This window comes from Anser brachyrhynchus (genome assembly GCF_964034855.1).
Source record: "Anser brachyrhynchus genome assembly, chromosome: 2".
Lineage (NCBI taxonomy): Eukaryota > Metazoa > Chordata > Aves > Anseriformes > Anatidae > Anser > Anser brachyrhynchus.
In genome coordinates, this window is record NC_137695.1 from 2,042,230 (window position 1) to 2,067,602 (window position 25,373).

Sequence of the window (25,373 nt, forward strand, 5' to 3'; positions counted from 1 at the left end):
GGATCCCTCATGGAAGAGATAAATGGACTATTTAGGGCAGGATTAGTTGCAATGATCTGGCTGTTTACAGAAGGATTTACAGGGCATTGGAGTGTCTTTAATTTATGAAATTGATCCAAAACACCCACCCAGCAGTGGTTTGCCAGGCCTACAGGTACTTAAAACTCACAACACCTCCCTGCTTTGCCTTATCAATGTATATTTAAGAGCATCTGCATATGCAGAAATCACATAGATGAGGCTATCACCTTCCATTTACACTACACTGTGATGAAAAAACAAAGCAAAAAGATACCATGAGGTGTGAGAAATATGATTGGTTAGGGTATCTGGGTCATTGATAGGCTTACATGAATAAACAAAACAAAAGCTAGGATGGCAAGTACCACGGGTCTACAAGAAGAACAGACAGACAGGGTAATGAATGAAAATCTAAAATAATTAATTGGGAATTCTTTGCATTGCCAGAAACTTGCCCTCCAAAAGAAATCTCACAATTTACAAGAAGTGGCAAAAGATGCTCCAACAGTTTTGATTTTGACAGAAGTGCAAAATGCTTTTATTTATTTATTTATTTATTTTTTTCTGAGCAGTGTTGAGCCATCTATATCATGAATATAATTTATAATGATTATATGCAAAACATATTCAGGTAATCTTTTTATGACTGTATGACTACTGAATTTTACAACCTTTGTCTGAGAATCAGACTGTAGTGTTGTTTTCAGCCACTTTTCTGGGCCTTTTCTACTAATATTCCTAATATGTTTTTCATAGAGAACAGCTGAAGGGGAAAAAATCTGCAAAACAAACAAACAAGCAAAAAACAAGAAATGCCAAACAAACAAATAAAATCCAACCTAACAAACCACGGCTGATGTGTGGAATTCAGAAGAGAAAGTGAAATATGACCTTCCTTGTTAATATAGTTTCTTCTTATCTTGCAGAGGTGGAGGTGACAAGATCCCGAGCTGCTGTTGAACTGCTGCTGACATCTTAATTGCCTGATATTTTCCAGTGCCTTTTATTTTTTATTTATTTTTATTTTTGGTTCAGGAGTAAGACCTGGTGGCTTTTTCACATGTTGGATAAAACACACCTGTGAGCTTAAGCTGGTGCCTGCTCAGATGCTCTTCTGGTGCTTCTGGTGCTTCTGGTGCTTCTGGTGGTTGTGTGCTCTAGGGGCACACGCTAACTTGCATTGCAGTTCTGCTGCTTTGAATTAGCAGAACGCAGAATTTCCTGGGGTTGTGCTGCCTTCTGCAAGGACAATCAAGAAATCTGTAGGGGGGGAACAGGGTGAAGTTACTCCCTGGTGTTTCCTTGGATAGAAAGCTCTTACTCTCCTTCAGCCATGTTTGAAGTCACTGCAGAAATAAATGCAACAAAACCTTTTACAGAATCACAGAGTGGTTGAGGTTGGAACCTCTGCAGAACATCTAGTCCAACCTCCTTGCTCAAACCAGGTCCCCTAGAGGGCATTAATGTGTCCAGATGGCTCCTGGGAAGGAGACCCCACAACCTCTCTGGGCAACCTGTCCCCGTGCTCTGTCACCCTCCCAGTAAAGAAATGCCCCAGTGCCCCCTCATGTTTAGCTGTGCTTCAGTTTGTGCCCATTGCCTCTTGTTCTATCCCTGGTCACCACTTAAATGCAAGTAGCTGGCATCGTTTGAGATGCCTCAGTCTACACTGTCCACTCCAAGAGTGTGGGTGTCCTGTAGTTCAAAAAGTCACAGGGGATGGGATTAATTTGCCTACAGCCTTCATAGGGGTTTCTGCAGCCTTTTCTGATATCCTACTCTAACTGAGATGTGTATGGGACTGGCAGGTATACAGTTTGGTGAAAACCCCATGGGAGACAGATGTCCCTGCAATGGCAGCTGAAGGCTGGGTGGGATCAGCTGGTGCATCTCTGTTGCATCTCCAATGCAAACGAATCCCACCCTATGATCCAGGCACTGAATGTAGATTTCTACCTTAGGGAATCTGAAACACTCCCCTGGCTGCGCTGATTTTTAGGAGATCAATAGGTGATAAATTGCTGTCAGAAAATCCTTCCCCAGGTGACCATGCAAACACGTGGATTAGGACTGCTGGGGTCTGTCAGGGTGGGGCCGTGGCTATGGTGAAATGAAGAGAATTGGCAGGACTACAGTCTGGCAGAGGACACAGACAGAGCTCTGGACAGCTTATTGTGGAGAGACATCCCTTCTTTATTACCAGCTCTACAGAGGGGACCAGAATCGAATTCGCTGGAAGGTGACAGGCTGTGGGGGAAAATGTTCTCCAGGCTGTCTCTGAAACACTAGAACACCTCTCCAGTTTGCTCATGAGGGCCTTGTCAACAGTCATTGTGCCTGGAAGTGCGCTCTGTGGTGTTCAGACCCAAAGACCAGCCCTTCTTCGGCCTCCCCGGCATTCTCCAAATGTTCTTGGTGAACCTGTGGTGGAGACAACAGCTCCGTGGGGTGGCAACGTTCTGTGTAGGACTCATGTCACACTACAAAGCTGCTTGTGTGCTGCCAGTAATGGATGTGCCACGATTTGGGAGCTGCTGGGCAGGATAAAGCCCATGCACTCTTCCAGCAGAGCCACCAGAGGACCAAGGAATGCAGTGCTGGGACAGGAAGGTCTCAAAGGGGTCTGAGTGAGAGATTACCAGGATGACATAGCGACTTGGTAAAAGAGAGACAATTATGATTCAACTCATATTTACTTGAAAGACCAGCAGAGAGCCCCTTTTCAAATACATTGCATTTTGGAAGGCAGTTGTCTTGTTTGAGGGGGGAGAAAAAAAATCTGTGCAATGAATGTGAAATGAATTCTCTGAGAGTGATATTCTGATTTAGAAAAATGACATAAGCAAACACAAATCTGAAAACTGTTAACTCCAGCTGGCTCTGAAAGGGTTATTTAAGTAAGGCTGGGGTTAGGAAAGCTTTGAAGAGATATCCGTATCTTAGTTATTTTAATGGGAATTTGGCATTGAAGTCCCTAAAGTAGTTTGGAAAGTCTCAGCCATGAGGCTGTACTTACAGACACCCAGTGTTATTTATCCCAGACTGTGTGTGCATGTGTGTGTGCCTATCCCTGCTTGTTACATGCGTTTTGCTATAAGCAATACCGATTCTTTGCACCTTGCCTGGAAAAGACCATTGTGTGATCTGGGACATGAACTCTTCCCTGCAGCTGTTATGATGATGGTCGACTTCCCATACTGCTGCATCCTCATATCTAAATATATAAGCCAGGGCTTGCCTTTTGATGGACCATAGCACAACAAAGGCCAGGGGTGCCAACCAGCCTGAAAAAGAGTGATAATCTGCAGCAGGTGAGCTGAGAAGGCGTCAGCACAGCCCTGGGGAGGCCAAAACCCATCACTGGGAGCGGGACCGTAACCTAACCTCCCCCTTGCACACGCACACGCGTGCAAACGCACACCAAAAATACTTGAGCCAGTGCCATCCTCAGCCCTAAAATCCTCCAACTCTTTCCATATAAGTGCTAATTCATAACAATGCCCTATCGGAGGGCTCTAAAATAGCCGGGTAAATGTCTTGTCCTTTTATAGCAGCGGCCCTATTGTAAGCTCTGGCATGTGACAGGTCTGGGAGTGATACAATGTGTGACTGCAGGAGACTGGACAGAGATAAAGACCTGTGTGCACTGGTGATTTATCCTGCAGCAGCCACCCCTTTCCTGTCTGTCTCCTTCTCTCCCTTCCTAAAGCAGCCCGCCAGCAAGCCAGCATGCCCCCAAAGAAGCCTGAACCTAAGAAGGCCGAACCTAAGAAGGAAGAGCCTAAACCAGCACCTAAACCAGCAGAACCAGAACCCAAAAAAGAAGTTGAATTTAACCCAGCTTCTATCAAAGTATGTATCTTTTAACCTGGTAGGGGAGGAAGCAGCCAGGGCTGGTGGGGCTTGGGTTGTTGGTGGTTCTGGTCGTACATTCAGCGCTGTGAGACGACATTCTCCCAAAGTAGCTCTTGGGTTTGGGCAGAAAGAGGACAGTAAATGTGATTGCCACAGGTAGAGAAAGGGTTGAAGCAAATTCACCGAGGGCTCTGCTAAACAGAGAACCCAAAGCTGAATTGTGTTTGGTGTGAGGATGTCCAGACCTGTTTTTCCCTTCTAATACCCAAAGTAGCAAATTTCATTGCTTGCAACTTTTCACTGACCTTAATGGGGAACCTAATGTTCCTCTGCAGGGAATATTATGGGTAGGTGCCAAGAAAGCTTGACTGTACTCAGGGCTGGCCATTGATTAGCCACTGGCCAAGGCCACTTGGAGCGGGCTCAGAGCATTCATTGGATTCATTGCTGCCTTCCTGCAGCACATCACTTTGGTAGACATCCCCAGCCCGGGACTTCCTTGTTGGGTGTATGTGTGTGTTTTGGAAGTCAGAGAGAAACTCAGGCAAAAAAATACAGATTTCCCAAATGATTTGCTACTTGTAGGGCCTGTCCCAAGGATTCCCCCAAAGGACATGAACCTTCTGCTCCCTCTCCTTTACAGCAGTCTCTGCTGGAAAGAGCCACTGCTGATCTCAGCAGGGCTTCCCAAGCTCTTGCTAATGTAGTGGCAAGATTACGTTTGCAAGGGCATTTCTGAAACAGGTTTTTGACAGTATTTAGGCCACTACTGTAGTCCATGGAAATCAGCCTCTGGGCTGCCTGCCTAACATTACTTTGCCTTTTCAGTGACTTACCCCTTTGACAGGGAACTGCCAAAATGTAGGAAACTTCCCAGGTTTTGAAGTTGTGAAGTAGGTAATTCTGTTGAAATGAGGCTGGGTATCTGTTTCCCTTTCAGATGTTTTTAACCATGATAATTGTCTCTTCAGCAGGTAAGTCAGGGTCACTTTTTTGTGTAAAAAAAAGAGGTTTCCCTCAAAGAATGACAAAGAAAATATGTAACATGTTCCTGTGGAAATAACCATGAAATGGACTATCAAAAAGTGACATCTTGATTTATAACAATGAAATAAGCAAATAAAGATGTAAAAATAACTAGTTCTCCATTGCTCCTTCTGCAGTACACACATTCACAGGGAGTATCAGAAACCCCTGCATGTGTTTTTGGGAATGGCTTTTCCATACTGTTTGCACAGTAAATACCATGTGGCAGATAGACTCTGTGAGGCATGGGAATATTTCTTTGCAAAGCAAAAGAAATGCTTTAAGTTGGAGAAATTAGGGGGAGCTCTGCACCATCTCACAGGTTTCTTTCTCATGCCAGGTGATGACTGCATGTAAATGAGGATTGGTTTGTTGATTAGTTTAAAGCAGCCAGATTAATTCCTTTTTCCTACAAGAAATAGGGTAACAAACAAGGGAGTCCTGCTGATCATCTATGCTTATGGTAAGCCAGAAGAGATGAGACAAGACTAGGCAATGCCAAAGAAAGCAAAGCACAGAGCTCCACTGCCATGCATGGGACCAGCTCAGTGCTGAGGTGAGGGACAAATGTCTCTGGGACCCTGTACTGGGGTCACTCTGTCTCAACATACCTGCTCAGGACCCCACAACAGGTCTCATGGGTGGCTCGTGAATCAGGCTGTAGAAACCATTTGCTTCTTCCACATGGACATGACTCTTGCAGCTGGGGATTTCTAACAAAGGAAGCACTGGGGGGAATGGGGGAGTTGTTCTGCCTTCAATCATAAGAACCTTGTAAACCTTTCAGTTTAAATATTTATAAATATTTAAATAAAAATCAGAAAGAAGAAGTCTCACTACCAGGAATTCAGTTTTGGGCAAGTTTTTGAAGTCATGACATCAGCATCTGTGGGCTGTGAGCAGGACTTTCACTATGACCTTGGACAAGTTGTACATGGTGGTATGCAGATCTTTGTTACTGTCCCTGTACTTAACATTCCTGCACTGTAAAAGGAGGAGGGGGCAACTGCAATAACTTCTCTTAGAGGGCATTGACACCTTCAGCTGGGATACCATTACTTTATGGCAATATTCAGATAGGATACTATGACATTGTGGTATGAAGGGCAGCTAAGTCCGGTAAAGAGTGGAGCTGTAATAAATTAAAAAAAAAAAAAAAGATAATAAAAAAGATCACTCACAAAAAAATAGACATTCATCTTTGTAGTCACAACAATTTAAAAATCATCAAATACATTTTCATCCAAATAGGATTTGAAATCAATCCATGTCTGTGTTTTTTTTTTTTTTTTTAAACTACTCATTCTACACATTTATCCATCCAAATTATTATTTTTCCCTCCAGTACAATTTGAAACTATGGACTCTCCTAATGGTTTCTAAAGTACTAAAAAATATGTATTGAGTTTCTAAAAAATAAGTAAATTCAGTGCTCCCTTGATAATATCTCTTCATCTTTGTGGAGAGTATGCCATTACCTAGAATATACAAACTCAGACCAGGGAACACATTAGCAGATTCATGGTCTGGGGCTGGGGTACTTTTCTTTCCCAAAACTCATAGAAAGGGGAGATGATATTCTCTAGAAAAATTTTCTTGGGAATTTTTCAATTAAATGTTTTTTCATCAAAAATGCTTTCGTTAAAATTGAAGCTCTTTGCTCACAGGGGCTGGGTCTGGCAAATATACTACTTCCTGTTCCATAAACCTAGCTCTGGTGGAGCTCAGGCCATCTGGTGTAGATCAGAATACCTCCCTAGATCATTGTACAACATTTGAAAAAAAAATGATTTAATGAGATTTGAAATTCTCCAAACATCCCGGTTCTGCATTCCAGGGTGTAACTGGTTGTTTTTAATGCAGAAGACAATCTATAGCTAAAAAGCATCATGAAAACAAACTTACATCAAAACAAAATGTTAAAAGTGATCAAAACCTGTGTTTGATGGGAAGGTCTCGATCATCAATATTTTTTCTGAGACCTTATTATGCAATTTTATTTTGGGGGGTTTTAAACCTTTTTTCAATTTGATTTTAGAGAGTAAAAAGTCTCAAAACTATGATATTTCCATGGAAGGAGAAAATACTTCTCATTTAATTTTACACAACTTTTACAGTACACTGTCATGACAATGGTCCATCGGCTTGATTTTACACTCCAGAATCATATAAGATTCTCCTGTCTTTTCTTTTGCTGGTTCTTGGTCAAGATCAGGGTCTGTATTGGAATCTGAATTAACCTAGATGTGGGGTACCATTAAGTAAGTAGAATTATTCTAAAGTTTTATTGTAAAGATTTTAATTTAGTACTTGATTCGATACTTAATTTTTTTAAAGTAGATGGGATGTGATGGAATGTTGCTTGAAACTCACAAAAAATTGGTTTCGTTTGTTTGCTTATTTGTTTGTTTGTTTTCCATTTGTTTGTTTTTCTGTAAGAGTTTGGCTGAATTTGTGAGAATGCTTTTTTAAGAAAGTGTTTCACTAGAACAGCCCCCGAGCTTCACTTTGGAGAACAGATTGTCCCTGGGAGATTCTGTAGCAAGAGGATTGTTGTTTCCATATAGGTATCCTTCATTCCCAACTGAGTGCTGTCTAGGGGGGCACATGTTGCCAGAAATAAATTCTTCTCTCCTGAAAACAATTAGGCTGACACAAAACAGGAAAAATCTTTTAATGCAATGAACACAAAAAATTGGAAAGACCATTGCAAAGTAGGTCACTGACCCTAAATGTCATCTATAACCATCAGAGAAAAACTCTCTAAAGGGTTGTTTTTTGCCTTTATGCTCAGCACCTATCTCGGTATGGATTGAATCAGCTTTGGGAGATGCTGATCCATTAAGGAGGGAGATGAGACAGGTAGCTGGGTGCCAACATTTCAGCAACCAAAGTTAGCTGAGGTGACGTGTTCCCAAAGTCCTGGGCACAAAAAGGTCACACAGAGACAGCTGGCCTCTGTGAGGACCTGGAAGGAGCACAGCTTGCTATACAGAGTTAACATTAATAGCCACATTGTCCTGTGCCATTACTTGATATGCTTATTGCAGCAGCATGCAATTATATGGGTGCCTGGGGAAAAAACAGTCAGAGCTTATTTTTGTGGAGCACTGGTCTTGGAGCCTTGTGAAACCTGGTCTCCTCGAGAAGCCCTGCAGGCTTCCGAACATCTGTAGGAACAGTCAAAAAAAAAAAAAAGTTTCTTTTTCTGCAAGAAAAGATGTAAGGGCATCTGGGATGGGAGCAGCCACAAGGGAAATAAGCTGGCAAATAGCATTTCAACAACAAGTGCCCTTCTAGGTGGGATTGTCAGAGCAGTTTGTGTACATGGCTGAAGACTTCATTTTGGGCTGAAATGACTGCAATGATTATATTCCAGAATAAGTTTGAACACAGGAGAAATTTATGAGTTAACAGTGAACACATGTGTGAGAAGGGCTTAGAGATGGGGGAATTAAAAAAGCAAGAGTTACTTTGTGGTTAAAAAGGATTTTGTTTGTGGGGTAAATATGTTGTATTGATGTGCATGAGAAAGAAAACAAATGACTCTCTTTAAAACGTGGCTGTATTAAAGAAACTCACTTTATGGGAGTAATAATTATGGAATATCTGAATGTGAGTTCAAGTGACGGCAGTGCTGCATGTGACACCTTTGTGTTTGTGGAGAGGCAAGCCTGTGAGACTCAGGTTTTGTAGGCATGTTTTTGGGGCATTTGTGTGTGCAATCAGCATTTGTGGTACATGTGCCCTGGTTTTCTGAATTTTTGTAGTTTAAGAGTGGTTTTGAGTGTAGCTCTGGAGGAAGAAGGATATTTTATGTGTAAATAAGAGTCCCCAAATTCTGTATGAGGCTCAGCAGCAGGTAAACTCGTGGCTGACTAGTGGCAGGAGTGCAGGGTGCTTTGCAACACAGATCCTTGGAAAGCATGATACAACAGGGCTTGCAAAGGAAAGTGGTGTTTGTTTTTTTTTTCTTTCATTTTTTTCTTGCCAGAAAAAGCCATTTGTTGGGCCCAAGGTAAGACAGGCATGATTCAAATGTCAGCGTATTGATGAACCCCTTCCCTCTGGTGCAGAGAAAACAGGAGGAGAGGGAATTATGGGCATTTTTGAAGCCATTCATAAATTTGCCTCACCCTGGATTTACACCAGGAAAGAAGATTTATGTCAAGAGTGCATCAGATAGAAGGTGGCACAGAGTTGTCCCTGAGCCACCCATGCAGCACAGCAATCACTGTGGAGCCCATTTCTCATAGTCTCTGAGGAATTGATGCCCTGAGACATAATGAAGGCATCCAACTAATAAGGACCCGTCTGATTCAGAAGAAAGTCTGTCTGGATATCCCATGTAGCGTACCTGTACCATGTCCAGATTGTAAGGCGAAATAATGTTATGTTTTAGTAAGACATGGGGAAGATGCAGGTCTTGGTCACTTTGAAACCTTTCGGGATGTCTGAAGATCGCATTGGGAATTTGGCCAAGTTTTTCTGGAGAAAGAAGTGGGAACTCTTTCCACGGGCATGCCTGAGACTCCAAGATCAGGCATCGAGTCAGCTGTACATGGCCACCACATGGGCTCTACCTCCCAACACCCTCTCATCTTTCTCACTCTCCAACCTATTTTTCCCCTCAGTTTCATTCCTCACAGGTGTTACATATTCCCATTGTCATCACCACTGTTATTATTGGCCTGCAGTGCATCTCAGTAGAACTACTTTTAGAGAGCAATTTCCCTCCCGTGCTCGCATATTTGAAGGTTTCTGAAGTGGGCAGACACCTGCCAGGCTAAACTTAGCCCATGCTGGGCCTCTTTCTCTCCCAGTGGTTTCTTCTGAGCCTTTCAAGCACAGGGAAATTTGAGCAGTGAGCCTCGGGGAGGCCCCAGGCCAAAATGACTGAAAGTTCAGCAAAGACAAAAGACCCCATTGCAGACTCCTGGGAGTCAGTGGGAAGTTTTTACTTTTGATTTTTTTATGGGATTTTCCTCTGACTCACTGTTCTTGCTGTGGACCAGTGCTCTGGCAAGGTGTGAGAACTTTTGCAAGATTATTGTGATTTATTTTTAATTTAGTGTGCTGGAAATGCCTCTTAGGCATGTGCTCTAAAACTGCATTGATCTGGCAGATATCTTCAGATGCAGAGAGACAAACTCCTTTTTAGCATAACAATGGCACAAACTTCCCTAACTCTAGAATAATATTTCACATGCCTCTTATTTTAAATAGCAGATATTTTTCTTAGGATAGAATGAGTCTTTATTTGAAAATTGAAGAAGTCCAGCCTGACTTCTAGTGAGGGAACCTGGACTTTTAGCATAGATGAGATATCTCTCAGCTGGTTACAGTGAAGAAAAAAGAGCTCCAGCCTGAAGGCTTTGGCTGCATAAGTTTGAGTTACTATCTTAAACACAGGGGCTTAATAAACAATTCATGTAAGTGCAGAGAGTCACTGGAAAATGTGATTGAGTCGTTAAAAACTTTCCATGACTGACTAACAGGTACCCTCATTTCCCTCTTGTGCAAGAATGCTAAGGAACCAAAGTGCCCAGATATCTTTTTGATGGGCACAAGAATGAGAAAAGAATAAATGAGAGGAACTTCTACTCAAACCCCAGCTGGGCAGGGTGTTCTGCCCTGCTCAGCCTATACCAAATGGAAATATGAGAGTGAGTGAGGAAGGCCAAAGGTTCCCACATGATCTTTTAGCATTTAATGTCACTGAGTGTATCCAGTTGTATAGCTATCTACTTTAGTTATATAGTTAGCTAATTTATAGAGCTTAGGGCCATTTAATAATCTGATTTGACATCCTGTATACAGAGTTTGATCTGGATGAGCTCTGCTGAGCCCAAAGATTTTGGTTAGGGGAAAGCATTTTGAGTCCAATAAGAAAGAAAGAAAGTTAAAAAAGTGGATTCATCTGCTGTATTTCAGGGATCTACAAGTTAAATATACAAGACTGAGCTAGTTTCTTTAGTCTCCCACTAAAACTGCTAAAGAGAAACAGGCACTTTCAGAAGTCCATTCATTACACCCTAAAATGAGCATTTTAGGTAGATCAAATAAGGTGGTGGTAAAGAGAGCCTTGGGAGGGTAGGGACACTTGAGCCATGTTCGGGTGGCAGCTGAGGAGTCCTGCCATCTTGTCTTTGTGCTCTGCCTCACGAGAGCTGCAAACTTTTGGGCTTATCACTAGGCCACTGCCAGAACTGGGCTGGGCTTGGACACAAGCCAGTAAAATTGTGTGGCATATATAGAACCATATAGCTCAACAGATTTGGTTTTCTACTGGTTTGGGAACTTTTCCATGGTATAGACTTTGGCTGCTGAATGTTCACTGTTCTGCCTGAAGCTCTGCTCTAAAAGGAATGATGGACCAACTCCAAAATCCTGGCTCTGGGCTGCCCAGGAAAGAGAACGAGATCCTCAGGATCCTGAATTCTCTTTACCATGTCTGAAAGAAAATCCCACATCCTCCCAATCCATCATCCCCATGAAGCTGTGGGGAATCCAATTTCAGTACTGTTAGTTCTTCTTAGGAAAGATCTGAGCTGAGGACTTCAGCTCATGTTGGGCAGCAGTTCCTGCAGGTGGGAGCTGGAAGGGGATCATCCTCCTGGAGGGGGTTTCCTCTGCTCTGGGACAGCTGAGGTCCATGGTATGGGACTTTCCCTCTATAATTGGTACTTTCAGCCATTCTACCTTGCTCCTGCTGCATAGCAGGAGGCTCAGAAGTGTGCCATTGGTGACGCACGAGGAGCTGAAGCTCAGCCAGAGGTTGCTGTCAGGACTGTCAGCAGCCTTTGTTCCCTCTCCAGAACCTCCTCAGCTTTGAGGGTCTGTTAGATGGAGCTACTTCAAGCCTTTTCTCAAGAGTCGGTGGCTGAGACACCCTGCTGTGCACACAAAGTCAGGTGCTGTTCGTGCTTATAATGCCCCCGTAGCAATTTGTTTAAGCGCTCCTGGATGGACCCCAGCGTAGTTAAAATGCCATGCTGCCATAGCACACTTCTAAAGGCAGCTCTGCTCTTCTATTCTCTCCTTTATTTATCACAGTCTATGTCACTCTGGAAGCATGGGACATTCCCAGCCAGACTTGCCATTGTGGGGCAGCTTTTAATAACACAGAGAGCACCTTTCTCCCTCCTGTCCCTCCCTTTGGAGCAGCTGGCCCAGGCTGACATGAATTTGGCAGCTTGCTTTGCAGAAATGCAGCAGTGCCTGAAAGGCAAAGGGGGTATTTCAACATTAGGAAACAATTTGTGGACTTGACCTGATGAAATGTTGCATTGGATGGCGGGATGGGGGATGACTCAAGTCCCTGGGGCTGGGGGCATCCCCAAGGGGAAATGCAGGCTAGGGTGCAGAACCGTGCAATGACAGGTTTTGAAGGACTGTGATGGGAAAACAAGGGAAAGGGAATCAGATCAGGTGGAAGAAGAGAATGCGAGACCAGCAAGTGGAGAGGGAAGGTGATCTGGAGGAGAGAGCCTTGGTTCACCCTCCATCTTTCCTGCAGACCATGGCAGATCATGGCTCACCCATCCAATACCTGCTTGTGGCTTGGTTCCCCTGGAGAGAAACAGAGGATGATAATCACATTTTGTTTCTTTTGGTTGTTCAGCCTGTAAACAGGAGATGTTCCTCACCAGCTGCTAGCAAAATGCTGTCTCGAACTAGAAGGGTGAAGAAATAGACCTTGAGGAAGCATGCATTCGTACACAGCAAAAGGGTTTCTTTGTGGTGTATTCCACTCATTCTTAGGGCCAAAACCAAACAGCTCTGGAAATTGAAGTTGCTTTCCAGATGGATTTTCTGGGCCAGTGAAAGTCTGGCTATCTCTGTGTATCTCTCTTGTTCGCAGAGCTGGGTGATGTTTCTCGTAAAAATGTTTTTCGGGGAGATTTGGCAAGTGCAGTTTGGTGGCACTGGAGTGTTTTGCAAACACACAGATTTTTGCAAAGGGTTTTCAAAAGAATCTGAAAAGGATCAAGAAAATTACCAGTTTCAGCTTTTTTAGCTAATCCTCTGTTTAGATTCTTTTGATCTGAAGCAGCTACTAATTTTAGAGGGTTCTTTCTTTGTATATATATAAAAAAATACCCAGAAATGTTTAATGGTTGAAATTACTACAATTTGGGCAAAAGGGAACATTTTGACCAATCTGGAATATTTTTTTCTCCCTCATTTCCAACTAAAACTGTCATCAAGTAAAACACAAAACCAAAAGCTGTTTTCATTCTTAATGAAATAGAATTTTTCCCTGAAAAATTGGAAATTGCTCAGTGGCACCCTAAAATACATAGTAGTATGATTTAAAAAAAAAGTAAAAATAATGGTTCTGGGCAGTTTCCTCTTCCAAGTCTTTGTTGTACAGCTGCCAAACAATAATTTTTCTGCAATGTCTGTGGCAGAGGGATGTACAAATCCAAACCTGTAAACAGCTTGGCCTTATCTAAGGGATATTCAGATGAAAACCTGTCAAGTTTCATATACTCTTTTTAAAATTTGAAGTAAATCAGAGTTGCAGCATTACTGATTCTCCGGGCCTTAGCAGTAAAACGTGCAGCTTTCTGAGTCTGTATCTGGATCACTGAGAGCCAGGAGCACGATAGGATTTTCTGAACATGGCTTTCTTGTGTCTCATGAAAAGAAGATGATTTTTGTAGAGGGTGTTAACCACCACTGACTATAAGTAAGCTTTTCTGCAAATGTGGCTAGAGGTGTTTTTTTCACCTCCCTCCACGTTTCCCCTTGTGCCCCTGCATATTTCACATCTCCCTGTCTGTGCACCCCTCATGTCTGTGCACCCCTCATCTCCCTGAAGCATTTTCCAGCCTTTAGGCATGGAAATGCCCCTCAGAACTGCCAAGAGTACGTTTGAAAGGCTTTGTACTGCCCTCAGCAGGGTGGTTTAAATGCAGTTATTATTTTTCTGGTTCGTTTTGTCTTTTCAGTCATTATCTCAGACCAACTAGGACACGGGAGCTGTTTATTTCTGCTTTGCCACCAAATGTACTTTGCAGCTTCTCGAAAGGATGGGTTGGGAGAATAATAAATAAGCCCTGTTTGGACAGCTTCTGGGGTTTTCAAGTGTTTCTGCAGCAGGTCCTGACCTAGAAAGCCCTCGTGGCAATGCATCCTGCCACAGAAATTTATCTTCTGAGATCTCAGCCAGGGTGTTTGTCTGTTTCTCCAGCACGTGGCGTGGATAAGAGCTCTGTGGGCTTGTTTGCATGTCTATAGCTGTGCAGGTCTTGTGCTCTGGGTGTTTGCCCATGGTGGGAACAGGGTGAGAGCCACCCTACCCAGCAGCCTGGCCATCGTCCCTCCCGACGGTGCCTCCCAGCTTTGCCTTTTTCTCTCTGGTCCTTTTCCTCTCTCAAATCTGCCCCTGGATAGCAGGGAGTTATTAAAAGCACACTCTGGATACGGAGCAGCTCTGTAATAAGATCTGCATTTCTCACATAACTGCTAAACCTCAATCAATATGGTTTTAATCGCCATTTGTGTAACGTGCAATAACTATTAAATTTAAATTAAATGCACAGCTCAGAGCATGCAGAAGGCCCTGGCCAAAGTGCTAACTTTTCCCAAGTTGCTGGAAAGCTGGACTGTAGAGACAGATTATTTATTTCTCTCGTAAACCAGCTAAATCTTAACTTGGAGAAGGGAGAAAAATGTTAAGAGTAGCTGGGGTGGAGGCAGGGAGGAGAGTAGCTCTTAACAAAAACTTTGGTTTTCTCCTAACTTTTGTGAGAATGTTAGCATTCAGGCAGCAGTGCCCAGGTGGACTTTGCCCTGGTGTCTGTACTGATAGGATGGAAAACACCATTAGTGACAAAAAACCATCATTCCCTGAAAGACGTGGAGCCTCACAAGTCATGAGCTGGGCTGAGGACGTGACTAAGTGCCAGGTGATGAGTTGCTGCCTTCCCTCTTGGTCCTGTGCCTGTCCCTTCCCAGGGGCAGGCTGGTTACTGCACTCTGGTCCCAAAGTGTCGTGGAGTCCCTGCCACGCTGGCCAAGGGCAATGTGTCTCTAAAGATGCCTACAAAAAGAGCCTCAGCCAAACACCCCCAGTGTGGGTGGCTGAAATGCAGCTCCCCAGTTGAAGAGCCCTTAAAAATCACTGTGCGCGCCCCAGTGGTGCCCCTGGGAGCAGTTGCCTTGGATAAAGACCTATCCTTGCACCTCTATGCTCCAGCAGCTAACGGAGATAGTGATAATTACAGCTCTGAGATGGATTTTTGTGAAGGGCTTGGAGGAGTTAGGAGAGTGCAGGTGATGTAAATACCTAAAAGCTGATACAGAGCTCTTCCCAGCAGCAGTAGGACAAGGCAGAGTTTATCTACACTGATTTTCTGGCAGAGGCATGCACTGGGTGCCTGATCTGGACTAGCCTGAAGTGGGGAGCCCAGTTAGCACCAAGACCAGAAGCATGGGAAGTGCTGCTTCTCCATTCAAGTGGCTTCAGCTCAAGCCAGCGCCCACCTCGCTGCACAGGCACTGGCACTTTAGGTCCCAAAGCACCCCAGCCCCCTCCAAAAGCTGTAGTGGCTCTGAATGGCTTCAAACTATGGGGCTTTCTGATGTCAGATTAGTAGCAAGCTCCTCCACCTCCATCCTCTTTCCTCCCACAGCCCCTGGACTAGTTTGTTTGCTTAGACTTCGCTGTAAGGTTTCCAAGTAGCAAAAGGATTGGTTAAAGCTCAGGTATTATTAAAAACAGCAATAACAAAGCAATGTCAAAGCATATTTCCTAACAATATTTCATTTTATATATATATGTATAAAATTATCATATGCTGGCAGTAGAAAGAAGTGGAAAGAAATATGGGAAAGGAAATAGATGTAATATTAGTAGAGGGGCAATGCCAATATAATTGCCAGCATTTTTATTTTTTTTTTTTACTCTTAAGCAAATTTCCTTCTTGAGCTTAATTTCATATTACATTGTATGCATTCATCTCACATGGCATTGTTCCCTCCCCTGTCCTATCTGCAATCTGAATCCTAAAAAATAGCAGCCGGGGAGAAGAGGGACTCAACTAAATTTAAATTGAAAGCATCATGCACTGCTCAGGGTATGTGGTCAGCGCGCAGCCCAGCTCCCTTTGATGAGATAACTGCTTCCCAGAACCCCTGCCCTAGCCAGGGAACGGTGCGTTATTGCCACTAATAACAGGCTTTGAAAGGGTTTCGGTGGCTTTTGCTTGTGAATGCTGTTCCCATTATGGACTGATTCCTCGCAGGGGTCAATCTGCATAGCCCCCTCCAGCCACCCACGCCCCGTGCTGATTTATCCCAGATCAATACCTGGGTTCTACTTTTTGAAAAATCTATGTTGGCTTCTACTGAGAGCTTGGGCATTTTTATTTTTTTTTATTTTTTTATTTTATTTTATTTTATTTTATTTTATTTTATTTTATTTTATTTATTTTATTTTTCAGCACAGCTGAAAAAAAGTTTGCCAAGGGACATCCTTGCCTCTGGATTTATGGTGCTCCCTTATAAATGATCACCCCTCACTTCTGTTTTTTTCTGGTGGCTTGGGTGTTAATGTGTGTGCCTGGTTGTGAAAGTGAGTTGTGCTTACTTTATATGCATGCAGTGTGTATGTACATATATATATGCTATATGCATGTGTGAATAGGCATGTATACATGAAATAAATGTGTGTGTGCATATAGAAGCCTATGTATAGTCGTATGTACATATAAATTGATATGCACGTATATGCAAACATGTATGTAGAAGAGCAAATCTTTACATCCATTTATGTCCCTGTACAATTCATATTCTTTATCCAAATGCCCGGTGCACATGTAAGCACACACTATACCTAGGCAAGGTGCCTGCATGGCCAGTTTGGAGACCACTGCCCCCTCCCCAGCCCTCCAACAGGTGCAGGAGAGCCAAACCCTGGGGCCTGATCCATCCTGTGAAAGCTGTTTGCTCCGGCAAACTAATACATCCAAAGCCGAGAATAGAAACAGCAACAATCCATCAATTGTGTTTTCTGGGAAGCAGCAGAACATCCCAGCCACTGGGCAGACATGGGTGAAATATCTCCTGCAAGAAGCCTGTTCCTGTGAACAACCTTAGAAAAACAAACTGGTTTATGAGCCACCCAGCCTTAACAAAACAGAACCGGGGAGCAAGGAGATAAAAACAGGCTCAGAGAGAACCCAGCTGTGGTTAAGAGCAGCCTGACAATAACCACTGAATGCTTGAAAAAAAATAAATAATGAAGACAGAAAATGTTGGTAAGGAAATAACGTTTTACTGTTTGTGGCTGGTGCTGACTGGTAGGTAACAGTCATAGCCTGGCAGGGGGTAAAAGTGTTGTTTCTCTTTGATTTAATGATTGCAGAAAGAAACTGCCCCAAATGCCCCCCCAACCTGTCTGTAAATGAAATGTCATCGCATGCCATGCTGCTTGGTGACAGCACTTTATAAACACTGCCTCTTGCGCACGGGCTTGACTCTGCCTCCAACGTCATTGGGTGTGGGGACAATGGGCAGGAGGTGGCTGCAATGTGTCCCAAAGGGCACCTGGGTCCGAGGCTGGGGAACCTACACAGGTCTCGTGGGTCTCAAGTGAAACTCCGCTGCAAAGCCCCAAGAAAACAGCCATGGGTCAGAGCACTTGTTAATACGATCAGAACTTGGACCTTGACACTGCTGCAAGTGGACCAAAAAAAAAAAAAGAAAAGCAAAACAAAACTCTTGAAACATCAGCTCCAATTGTGGTTGTAGGAAACTTCAGACTTGGCCTCTTTCTGCGTAAGTTAATAAAACTCTAAATCAAGCAAAGGACCCCAGCAGACTGCAGTGAATTGAAAAGAAAACAACTTGTGGTGATGAGAGGGAGAAGGGAAGGGTTTCTCCCTCTTCCTTTTTTCAATCAGAATTTGAAATTTCGATAGAAGGTCAGGCTTCAAAATTTCCATCCTCTTGACCGGCCCCCAGCTGGGGCTCAGCTTTTCAGACTGGAGCTCCCTGGCGATGCTGGGGTCGGGCAGGAACATCCAGTACGGCTGCGGTTGCACCACGAGATCAGAGCACGCCATGATTTTTTTTTCATCTCACAATGAATAATGTCCTGTTTCAGAAAATAATTAAAAAAAAACAAAAACCAAAAAACAATTCCCCCCACCCCCAGCATGAAGCCAAGTGGATCCCACTGACAGATTAGTTTGCGCTCATGGATTTGCTAGGGGGAAGTTTGGGCCCGTTTGAAACCGGGGCTGAGTTACAGTGTGATTATTTTGGGAGCGGTATGCGCGCTGCGCCTGCCAGCTTCGAGAAACAAAAGCCGAACTCTCCCTGCTGCCAGTGTGTTATCGCAATGAGTGTCTGGCAGAGGTGGCTTAATCCTATTTTTTTCAGGACAGTTGCAGCGCAAGGAGTGCGATATTTTAAAGGGGTCCAGCTGCCGTTTGACTTTGCAGGAGATGCGAGTGCATGGGGATGGACTGCATTTGCTGGGGGCTGGTGCCATCCCATCCCCGGGGTGGTGATGGCTGCAGTGCCAATGGCAGGGGAGAAAATGACACCATGGGGACAGTGTTGGGGCTGAGCGATGTTGCTGTATGAGCTGGAGCATTAGTACAAGTGTGGTATGGTGGTGTCAAGCTATGTCGGGGAAACAGCTTAACATTTGCTACCCAAGACACTAAGGCTTTTCTACGTGTGCCACTGGGTTGCCAAACCCTGCCAGACAAGACCTTGGAGGAAGAAAAACCTGGTAGATGGCTGTGGTGGCCAATGCTGCTGGTGGAGGAATTTTGCCAAGGCATTTTGTGTCCGGGGGGACCTTGCTGAGTAAGAGGAAGGGTTTCAGCTTCCACCTCCAAGCCCGACTCCTGGGCTTCCAGGAGACTTTGCCTTGCAGGCGCCTTTCCGCTACATCTTGCCTGAGACTCATCAAGCTCCTTTCATTTAGGCCAACAGGACCTCTCCCATGGCCTCATCCACTACAAGCATGACTGGTGTGTCAATCAGCAACCCAGAAGGGTTACACAACCGTGTCATCCGAGAGGAAAACTGGTTCAGCAAAGGGTGGTTGTTTTCAGGCTTGGTGGGGGAATTAAAATATTAGAAGAAAACAGCTTGGATTTTCAGGAGGAGGTTTCAGTGACACAAGAAAAACCCACAAAAATTCTCGTTTGGCAACTCAAAATGGGTTTGTTCAGCCTGAAAAGATTGTTTTGGTAGGGCTTGGAGTAATCTGGTGTGGGGGACTGGGATTCTTTAAGTCAATTTTACATGAAATATGCCACTTCAATATAAAAATATTTGAATTAAAAAAGAAAAGGAAAAGAAAAACCTGCCAGTATTTACATGAGAAAAGCATTTGATTTGGAAATGAAAGCCAAAGAAAAAGGCTTTTATCTCAAAATAATAAGAGTAGTAATAATAATAATGCCTCTTTTTTTTTTTTCTCTCACTTTTTTTTTTCTTACTTAAGCTGTTTACCAAATTAAATACAGAAGTTTTTGACTCTTCCTGGACATTTTTCTAACCTATTATATCCACCAAATATGTTGTCTGTTGACTACTTTTACCTGCCCTCTTTGAGACCTTCCATCTCAAGGTGCTCTTACTGCAAGGAGTACAAATGCAGTGCTGACCCAGAATTAAGTGTGGAATGGGAGAGTCTACCTGTCTCCATGCCTGTTGGATTGGGAGATGGGCCTATTTCCTCATTGCCAAGGAGGTTTGAGGGTCTGAAGCCCCCAGGAATTGTTGCAATGATGTCCACAGGCTGCATCCTTGGGGCTTTTCCCCATCAGAGACCCAACCCAAGAGCTACTGTCTACTGCAAGCAGACAGCTCAGGGAAAGTCTGACCTCCCTTACATCCCAGGCTCCCCTCCAGGATTTAACAGAGGGTATTTTTTAGCTTTTATAATTTCTTATACAGTTGAGAACATCTGAACAAACATCTGCTGGTGAGGCTGGTGAAGGGGGGGGCTGCAGAGAAGGCAGGAGGCCAGCTGTCAGTAAATGGTTGGAGAATCCAAAACCGTGGAGCTACAGGGAGAACAGTCAGTCTACAAAATGTTTTATATTTCTGATGCTGCCGGTTGCCAGAAGCCGTCTCTGTTCTCCAGAGCGTCTGTGTCATTCTCTTGTCGAGGCTCTGGAATTTCCCCTTGTGCTCTGGAAAACTGTGGCAACACATTCCCCATCAAAAAAAAAAAAAACTATCAATTTATAGGCTGCTGCCAGATTTGGTAGAGAACAGTGACTGGAAAGTGCCCTGCTCATTAAACCCCAGAAGGTATTTACAAGAAACAAAGAAGTGAGGAGGCTATGATGTCCTGAGAGGGGACTGCCACCCAGAGCTCTGGCTCGGGCTGAGGACACAGGGCGTCAACACCAAAGGTAAGGTTGCTCTGAGTCACTGCATGCTTGGACAGGCTTCCTGCAAGGGACAAAGCTGAACCCGTGCCCTGCAGACGTATCAGGCTGTGGTTCCTCACTCAGCAGGGATTCAGAGCACCACACTCTGGCAGAGTAGATTTAGTGTGAGCCATAGAAGTTCAGAGTTGTGCTGTAAATCCTTCCTCATGGAGGAACCACGTGGGTTCCCCAAATCCACCTCTCAGCATGACTGCACCGCTGATCTCTTGTCTCTCCGTAATTCTTCACCTCCCACCACTTTTAGTGCCATGCACCTGCCTCAGCTTCCCTTCACCAACTCTGTCACAATGGGGGAGCGTCTCATGGAGTGACTCTGAGACCCAAGCAGTGCTTCCTAATCACAAACCAGACACTGCTCCTCACAGAAGGCTTCTATATCCACTTCCTGAGGGAATCAAAAGCCATGGCAGACTTCATCTACATTTATTTCAGACTAAAATAGGGACCTTGAATGCATAAAGTCTGCTGACGGTATAGTAGAAAAACTGGTGGTATAATGCTTTATTTTTTCAGCTCTTAGGAAACCCAGATAAAAGAAAGATTCGAGGTAACCATATTCTGTCAGATAAAAGTGTGTGAAGGAGACAAATGTGGTTTTGTACTTCCTTATGTGGCAGCATCCTCTGCATGACCTTGATTAAGACTTTCCCTCATTTACCTGATCTTGAAGTACATAATATATATTTTCATTGAAAGTCTTTACCTATTCAGCTACATATAAAGGTTAATTTCTGTCTTAACTTCATTCTCATTATCAGTGTAGTTAGATATTGTAAAATGCCAACTGTTCAGTTCTTGAACTCCAAAAAAATATATTTTCTGCCATTCAAAAACAAAACAAAAACAAACAAAGGAAAAAAAAAAACACCTTTATTTTCAGGTCAACCTGAAGCAATTTTTCTTCTGAAAACATTGGGGACCAGCCATAAAACTGAAAACAGAGAGTATTTGTAGAGTTTTATGTTTGGGTTTCTATCCTGCAAAACTTTCAGTGTTAACTCTCCCCCACAGAGACCAAGTGGATCTGGTACTGTCCAGGGTCACAGCTCATGTCCTGGTCAAGTGTCCATGCTGTGTGATGCCTTCTCACCCATCAGACCATAAGCTGAAAAGAAACAACTAGAAAAGTCCTTGGGAAGCCTGTGAACTAAATGTAGATGTACCAAAAGAGTTTCAGAAGCCAGAGATGATGAGAAATCAGGAGTGGCTACAAAGAAAAACAAGGGAATGAGACTTGACTGTGTGTCAAGGTTTGTCCACGGACAGTGGAGGAGTTTATGTACGTCGTAATTGCCCTATGCATAAGTGACGGGAGAGAGTACAATGGAGATGATGTGTATTAATAGGTTTAAAAGGTCTTAGTGGAAAAAAACCCACATACTTATGAAATACAAATGCAATCTCAACACAATGATACTGATCTTGATGGCCTTCTGGGCCTCTTTCCATCTGCTGCATTTCTGCTTCCTAAATCGGCCTTCCAAAAGCACAATAATAATAATAAAAATAAATAAATAAATAAATAAGACACTTTTCCTTCTCCAAAAGTAGCCCTGCCACACCTAAGTACAAACCTTTCTGTTTGTATTGGGATTCCTCAGACTGCCATGAAACAAGAAGAACATTGCCTTATTTTTCTGGAGGGGCTCTTTTCTTGCATTGTCTAAATACCTCTCCCCAGATAACCTCTTGGATGCTGGTTAGCAATGGTTTTATTAATAGGACTTCTTTCAAACTTAGCTATTACTGGCTTGTCGTCCACAGAGTTATGTGTTTGATTGAGATACTGTGGGTTCATAAAAAAGTCCCCGAGATAAGAAGCTGTGAATGACGTTCATGGCGCCGAGGGGTGCACTTATCCTTCCTGTTCTCTCTGGGACAAAAACAGCTTAATGTCATTGTTTAGGCAAAGGGGACAGGAGCATTAAGGCCATAGCTGATGCCACTGGTGACCAGGTAATGAAGCCAAGATTGCTAAAACGTCAGGGAAGCTGGCATACCAATTGGTATGAAAAGGATTTAATTCAGCTGCCCGGTGTCTGCATGGAACATGGAGCACAGTCCCCAAATCAGGGCAGGGGACAAGAGGAAAGAGGCCAGCAGTCAGCAGCTCCGTCTCTCCTAGGGATTTGTACCAAGTAACACCACCGTTATCCTTGGTGGCGTGGGTGCTTGGCATTCATTTAGAATGTCCTTGCCCTAAAACCACAGTGGCCAACAGAAAAAAAATGACAGAGGAAACCTAACTCTTCTGTAGTGTCAGCATTTTAAAAACAAGCAAACAAACAAGCAGTCAAACCCCCAAGCGCAGTCATCCTAGCTTACATCCAAGGAGCTGGAAAATGTGAAGCCTATCTGGGAAAGCGAAGTTACACTTAGCCTGTGAGTGTCTTTTGCAGCCTCCAGCTTTGGGTGAAGAGGGATATGCTGTTGTCTGAGCTGCTGTGAAACTGGGTATGTGCCTGGGGACATGGGTGGGTCTGGGCATCAGAGCTACTGGTGGGGGCTTTCACCCCATAGCAAGCCTGCTGCAATAGACCAGCAGAAGCAGGGCTGCCTCTGAGCAGGGATATGGGGCCACTGTCTGTGGCTGCAATGCACTGGGGGGTCCTTTGTCCACTGATTGCCTTAATGTGACCCCATTTTTACAGCCTGTCTTCTGGATCCCTCTTGTCTGGGGTCTCTGGGGCAGTGGTCTTGCATGGATAGCTATGCTTTTGCTCTTACTGCATGGAGATGGCTTTAGTCTTGTGTGCTCCACGCCATTCTGAGGGAGAGGAGAGGGAAAGCCAAACCATCTTCAATCTAAATATAGCCCGAGTTCATTCCATCCGTTCTCAATGATACCTTGTGGCTGGCTAAATGATGACTTGCCTTTCCCTTCAACTCCATGGTGGTATGTGCTGAGAGGGGAGAAAATAGCAGCAGCCACCACCCACACATCTCTGCAGCTTTCCTGAGAGGAAGCCATGCCTGGGTGGTAGGTCTGGTCAAACTCTTTGCCACTGCCCTGTCAGCTGTCACGCATGGTCCTCCAGCTCTGGGTGGTGTTTTGCTAGGGACTGTGATTAGAGGTGAGGCATGCTCAGCCTTTCAGCTCAACCTTTCCCTTTGATCCAGCCATGGGAATTTTCAGGCATCTTTTTTTTTTTTTTTTTTTTTTTTTCACTCTGGCAGTTTCTCCTGGCCTGCAGCCTGCCAAAGGCCCAGCTCATGCTTTCTGGGTGGGATTCACCAGATCAGGAAAGGACATCTCCATCTGTGCTCTTTTTGTCCTCATTATAGAACTGATTGATCCGCTCAGAGAAAATGACGGCATGATTTGTCTCCTCCCCAAGCACACACCTAAGCCAAGTCTGATCACGCCCTAGAAGTGCCCATTCCTCTCTGCTGGTATAAATGGAACGTAAGATGGCTGATACTTCTGTCTAACTACATCTAAGTGCAACTGAGATTAATTCTTCCCCAGGAACAATCCATCACAGTGATTTAAATATGAATTGCCATCAGCTCTGGCCTTGTTTTACCCACAAGGGCTATTGATGCCTAAATAAACTCAATATGCAATTAGATTCAGTCAAATTCTCAAAGATTTATATAATTAGACACAGTGATTGTAAGGCCGTCTGCTGACAACGCACATGTATAAATGTGTTCCCAAATGGACATTTATTTCTAATTAAAATGAGGCGTGTGGATTTGGGATAGGACCTCATCTAGGTGATTATAATCTTCATGAAAAAAATTGTTTGGATCCATCTGTGTGTTAGAAAAGGAAAGACCATCACTGTTCTTTTGGGGACTCCTTACTAGTGTTTCCTAAATGCTTCCTTTCAGACAGCCTCCTGGCTGCTTCTTAGGCAACTATGTTATTAATTGGATTTTGTTCAAGGTAAATTATGACTGAGAATTGCAAACAAAGTGATAATCTCCTGAATGAGCTAGTTCAGATAAGGACTGAAGAGGGCAGGCAGAAAAGCAGTGGTCTGGTTTTCAACAATTGCAGGATTAGTCGTGAGTCTTGTCTTCCAAGACCACCAGATGTTTTCTTGTTTTTCTTCTCTTGAACCAAAATATGCTCAGAAACACCGTGGTACGGAGAGATAGGCAGCGCTGGGAGGGAATATGTGTAGGTCCAAGGGATTAGAGCTGTTTCAGTGCTTAAATGAGTTACCTAAGTAAATGTCTTCTGCCATTTTCTGCCAAGACAGGTGAAACCAGTAAATCCCTCTGCACCAAATACCCTGTCTTCAAGAGTGGCCATCCCCAGATACTCCAGCAGCAGATGCAGGATACCCTGCAAGAGGGTCAGGGACCTTCTCAGCCACCAGTCGTAACAGAAAATCAGAGCTGCCTGGAAGGAGAGCCCTAACTGTGTTACTCACTGGGCAATGATATACATGGATAGAGTGAGTTTGGGGCTGTCTGCAGCTGCCCTGTAGACGCTCATTTTGTCCTATCCTATGAGTGCTAGAGCTCCTTGTGTGGCTCAGGGTATCTGGAGACAGAAAACCACCTGGGAGCTGTCCACAGAGACCCTGGTGGAAGAAAGAAATCATAGAATAATAGAATCATAGAGTATCCTGAGTTGGAATTGGTGTTGTCATGCCATGTCACGGATGTCCTGGCAGCAGGGTTAGGGAGCTACAGCAGTTCCACCCTTTAAGAGCGAGAAATCCCAACTAGGTGATGAAGGGTTGTGTCACATTGCATTTCACCTTGAGTGAAGAATGCAGTTTGCTTTTAAGAGTCTCACTATGATGTTGGCTGCTTTGCTGGCAAAGAATAAAATATGGTATTAAACAGTGAGAGGTGGACAGCTTCAAAAAGAAAAGTAGACCCAAAATATATTTACATGTGTATATTTCCATGCAAATTTGTGCATATCAGAATACGGTTTCTCTTCATTTATTTATTCACCATGAAGTCATTCTGTCAATCTTCCTGCTTTACAGGAATGTACCCATCAGCAGAGATGCCAATTATGTTGGTATTCCCCAAAAGACAGGTGTAGCTGACTCTTTGTAGGCAGAAAAA

The 25,373-nt window shown here is 43.9% G+C and overlaps 1 protein-coding gene across 2 annotated transcripts in view; it reads left to right on the plus strand.

Annotated features, from left to right (window-relative positions):
• The first annotated feature begins 3,501 nt into the window (after window positions 1–3,501).
• MYL3 (myosin light chain 3) overlaps window positions 3,502–25,373 on the plus strand; it is a 36,816-nt gene continuing 14,944 nt past the window's right edge. For both annotated transcript variants that reach the window (XM_080583385.1, XM_080583386.1), the window contains exon 1: window positions 3,502–3,873. In XM_080583385.1, coding sequence (XP_080439511.1) covers window positions 3,751–3,873 — 123 coding nt within the window. In that variant the 5' untranslated portion in view covers window positions 3,502–3,750. The remainder of the gene's footprint in view (window positions 3,874–25,373) is intronic.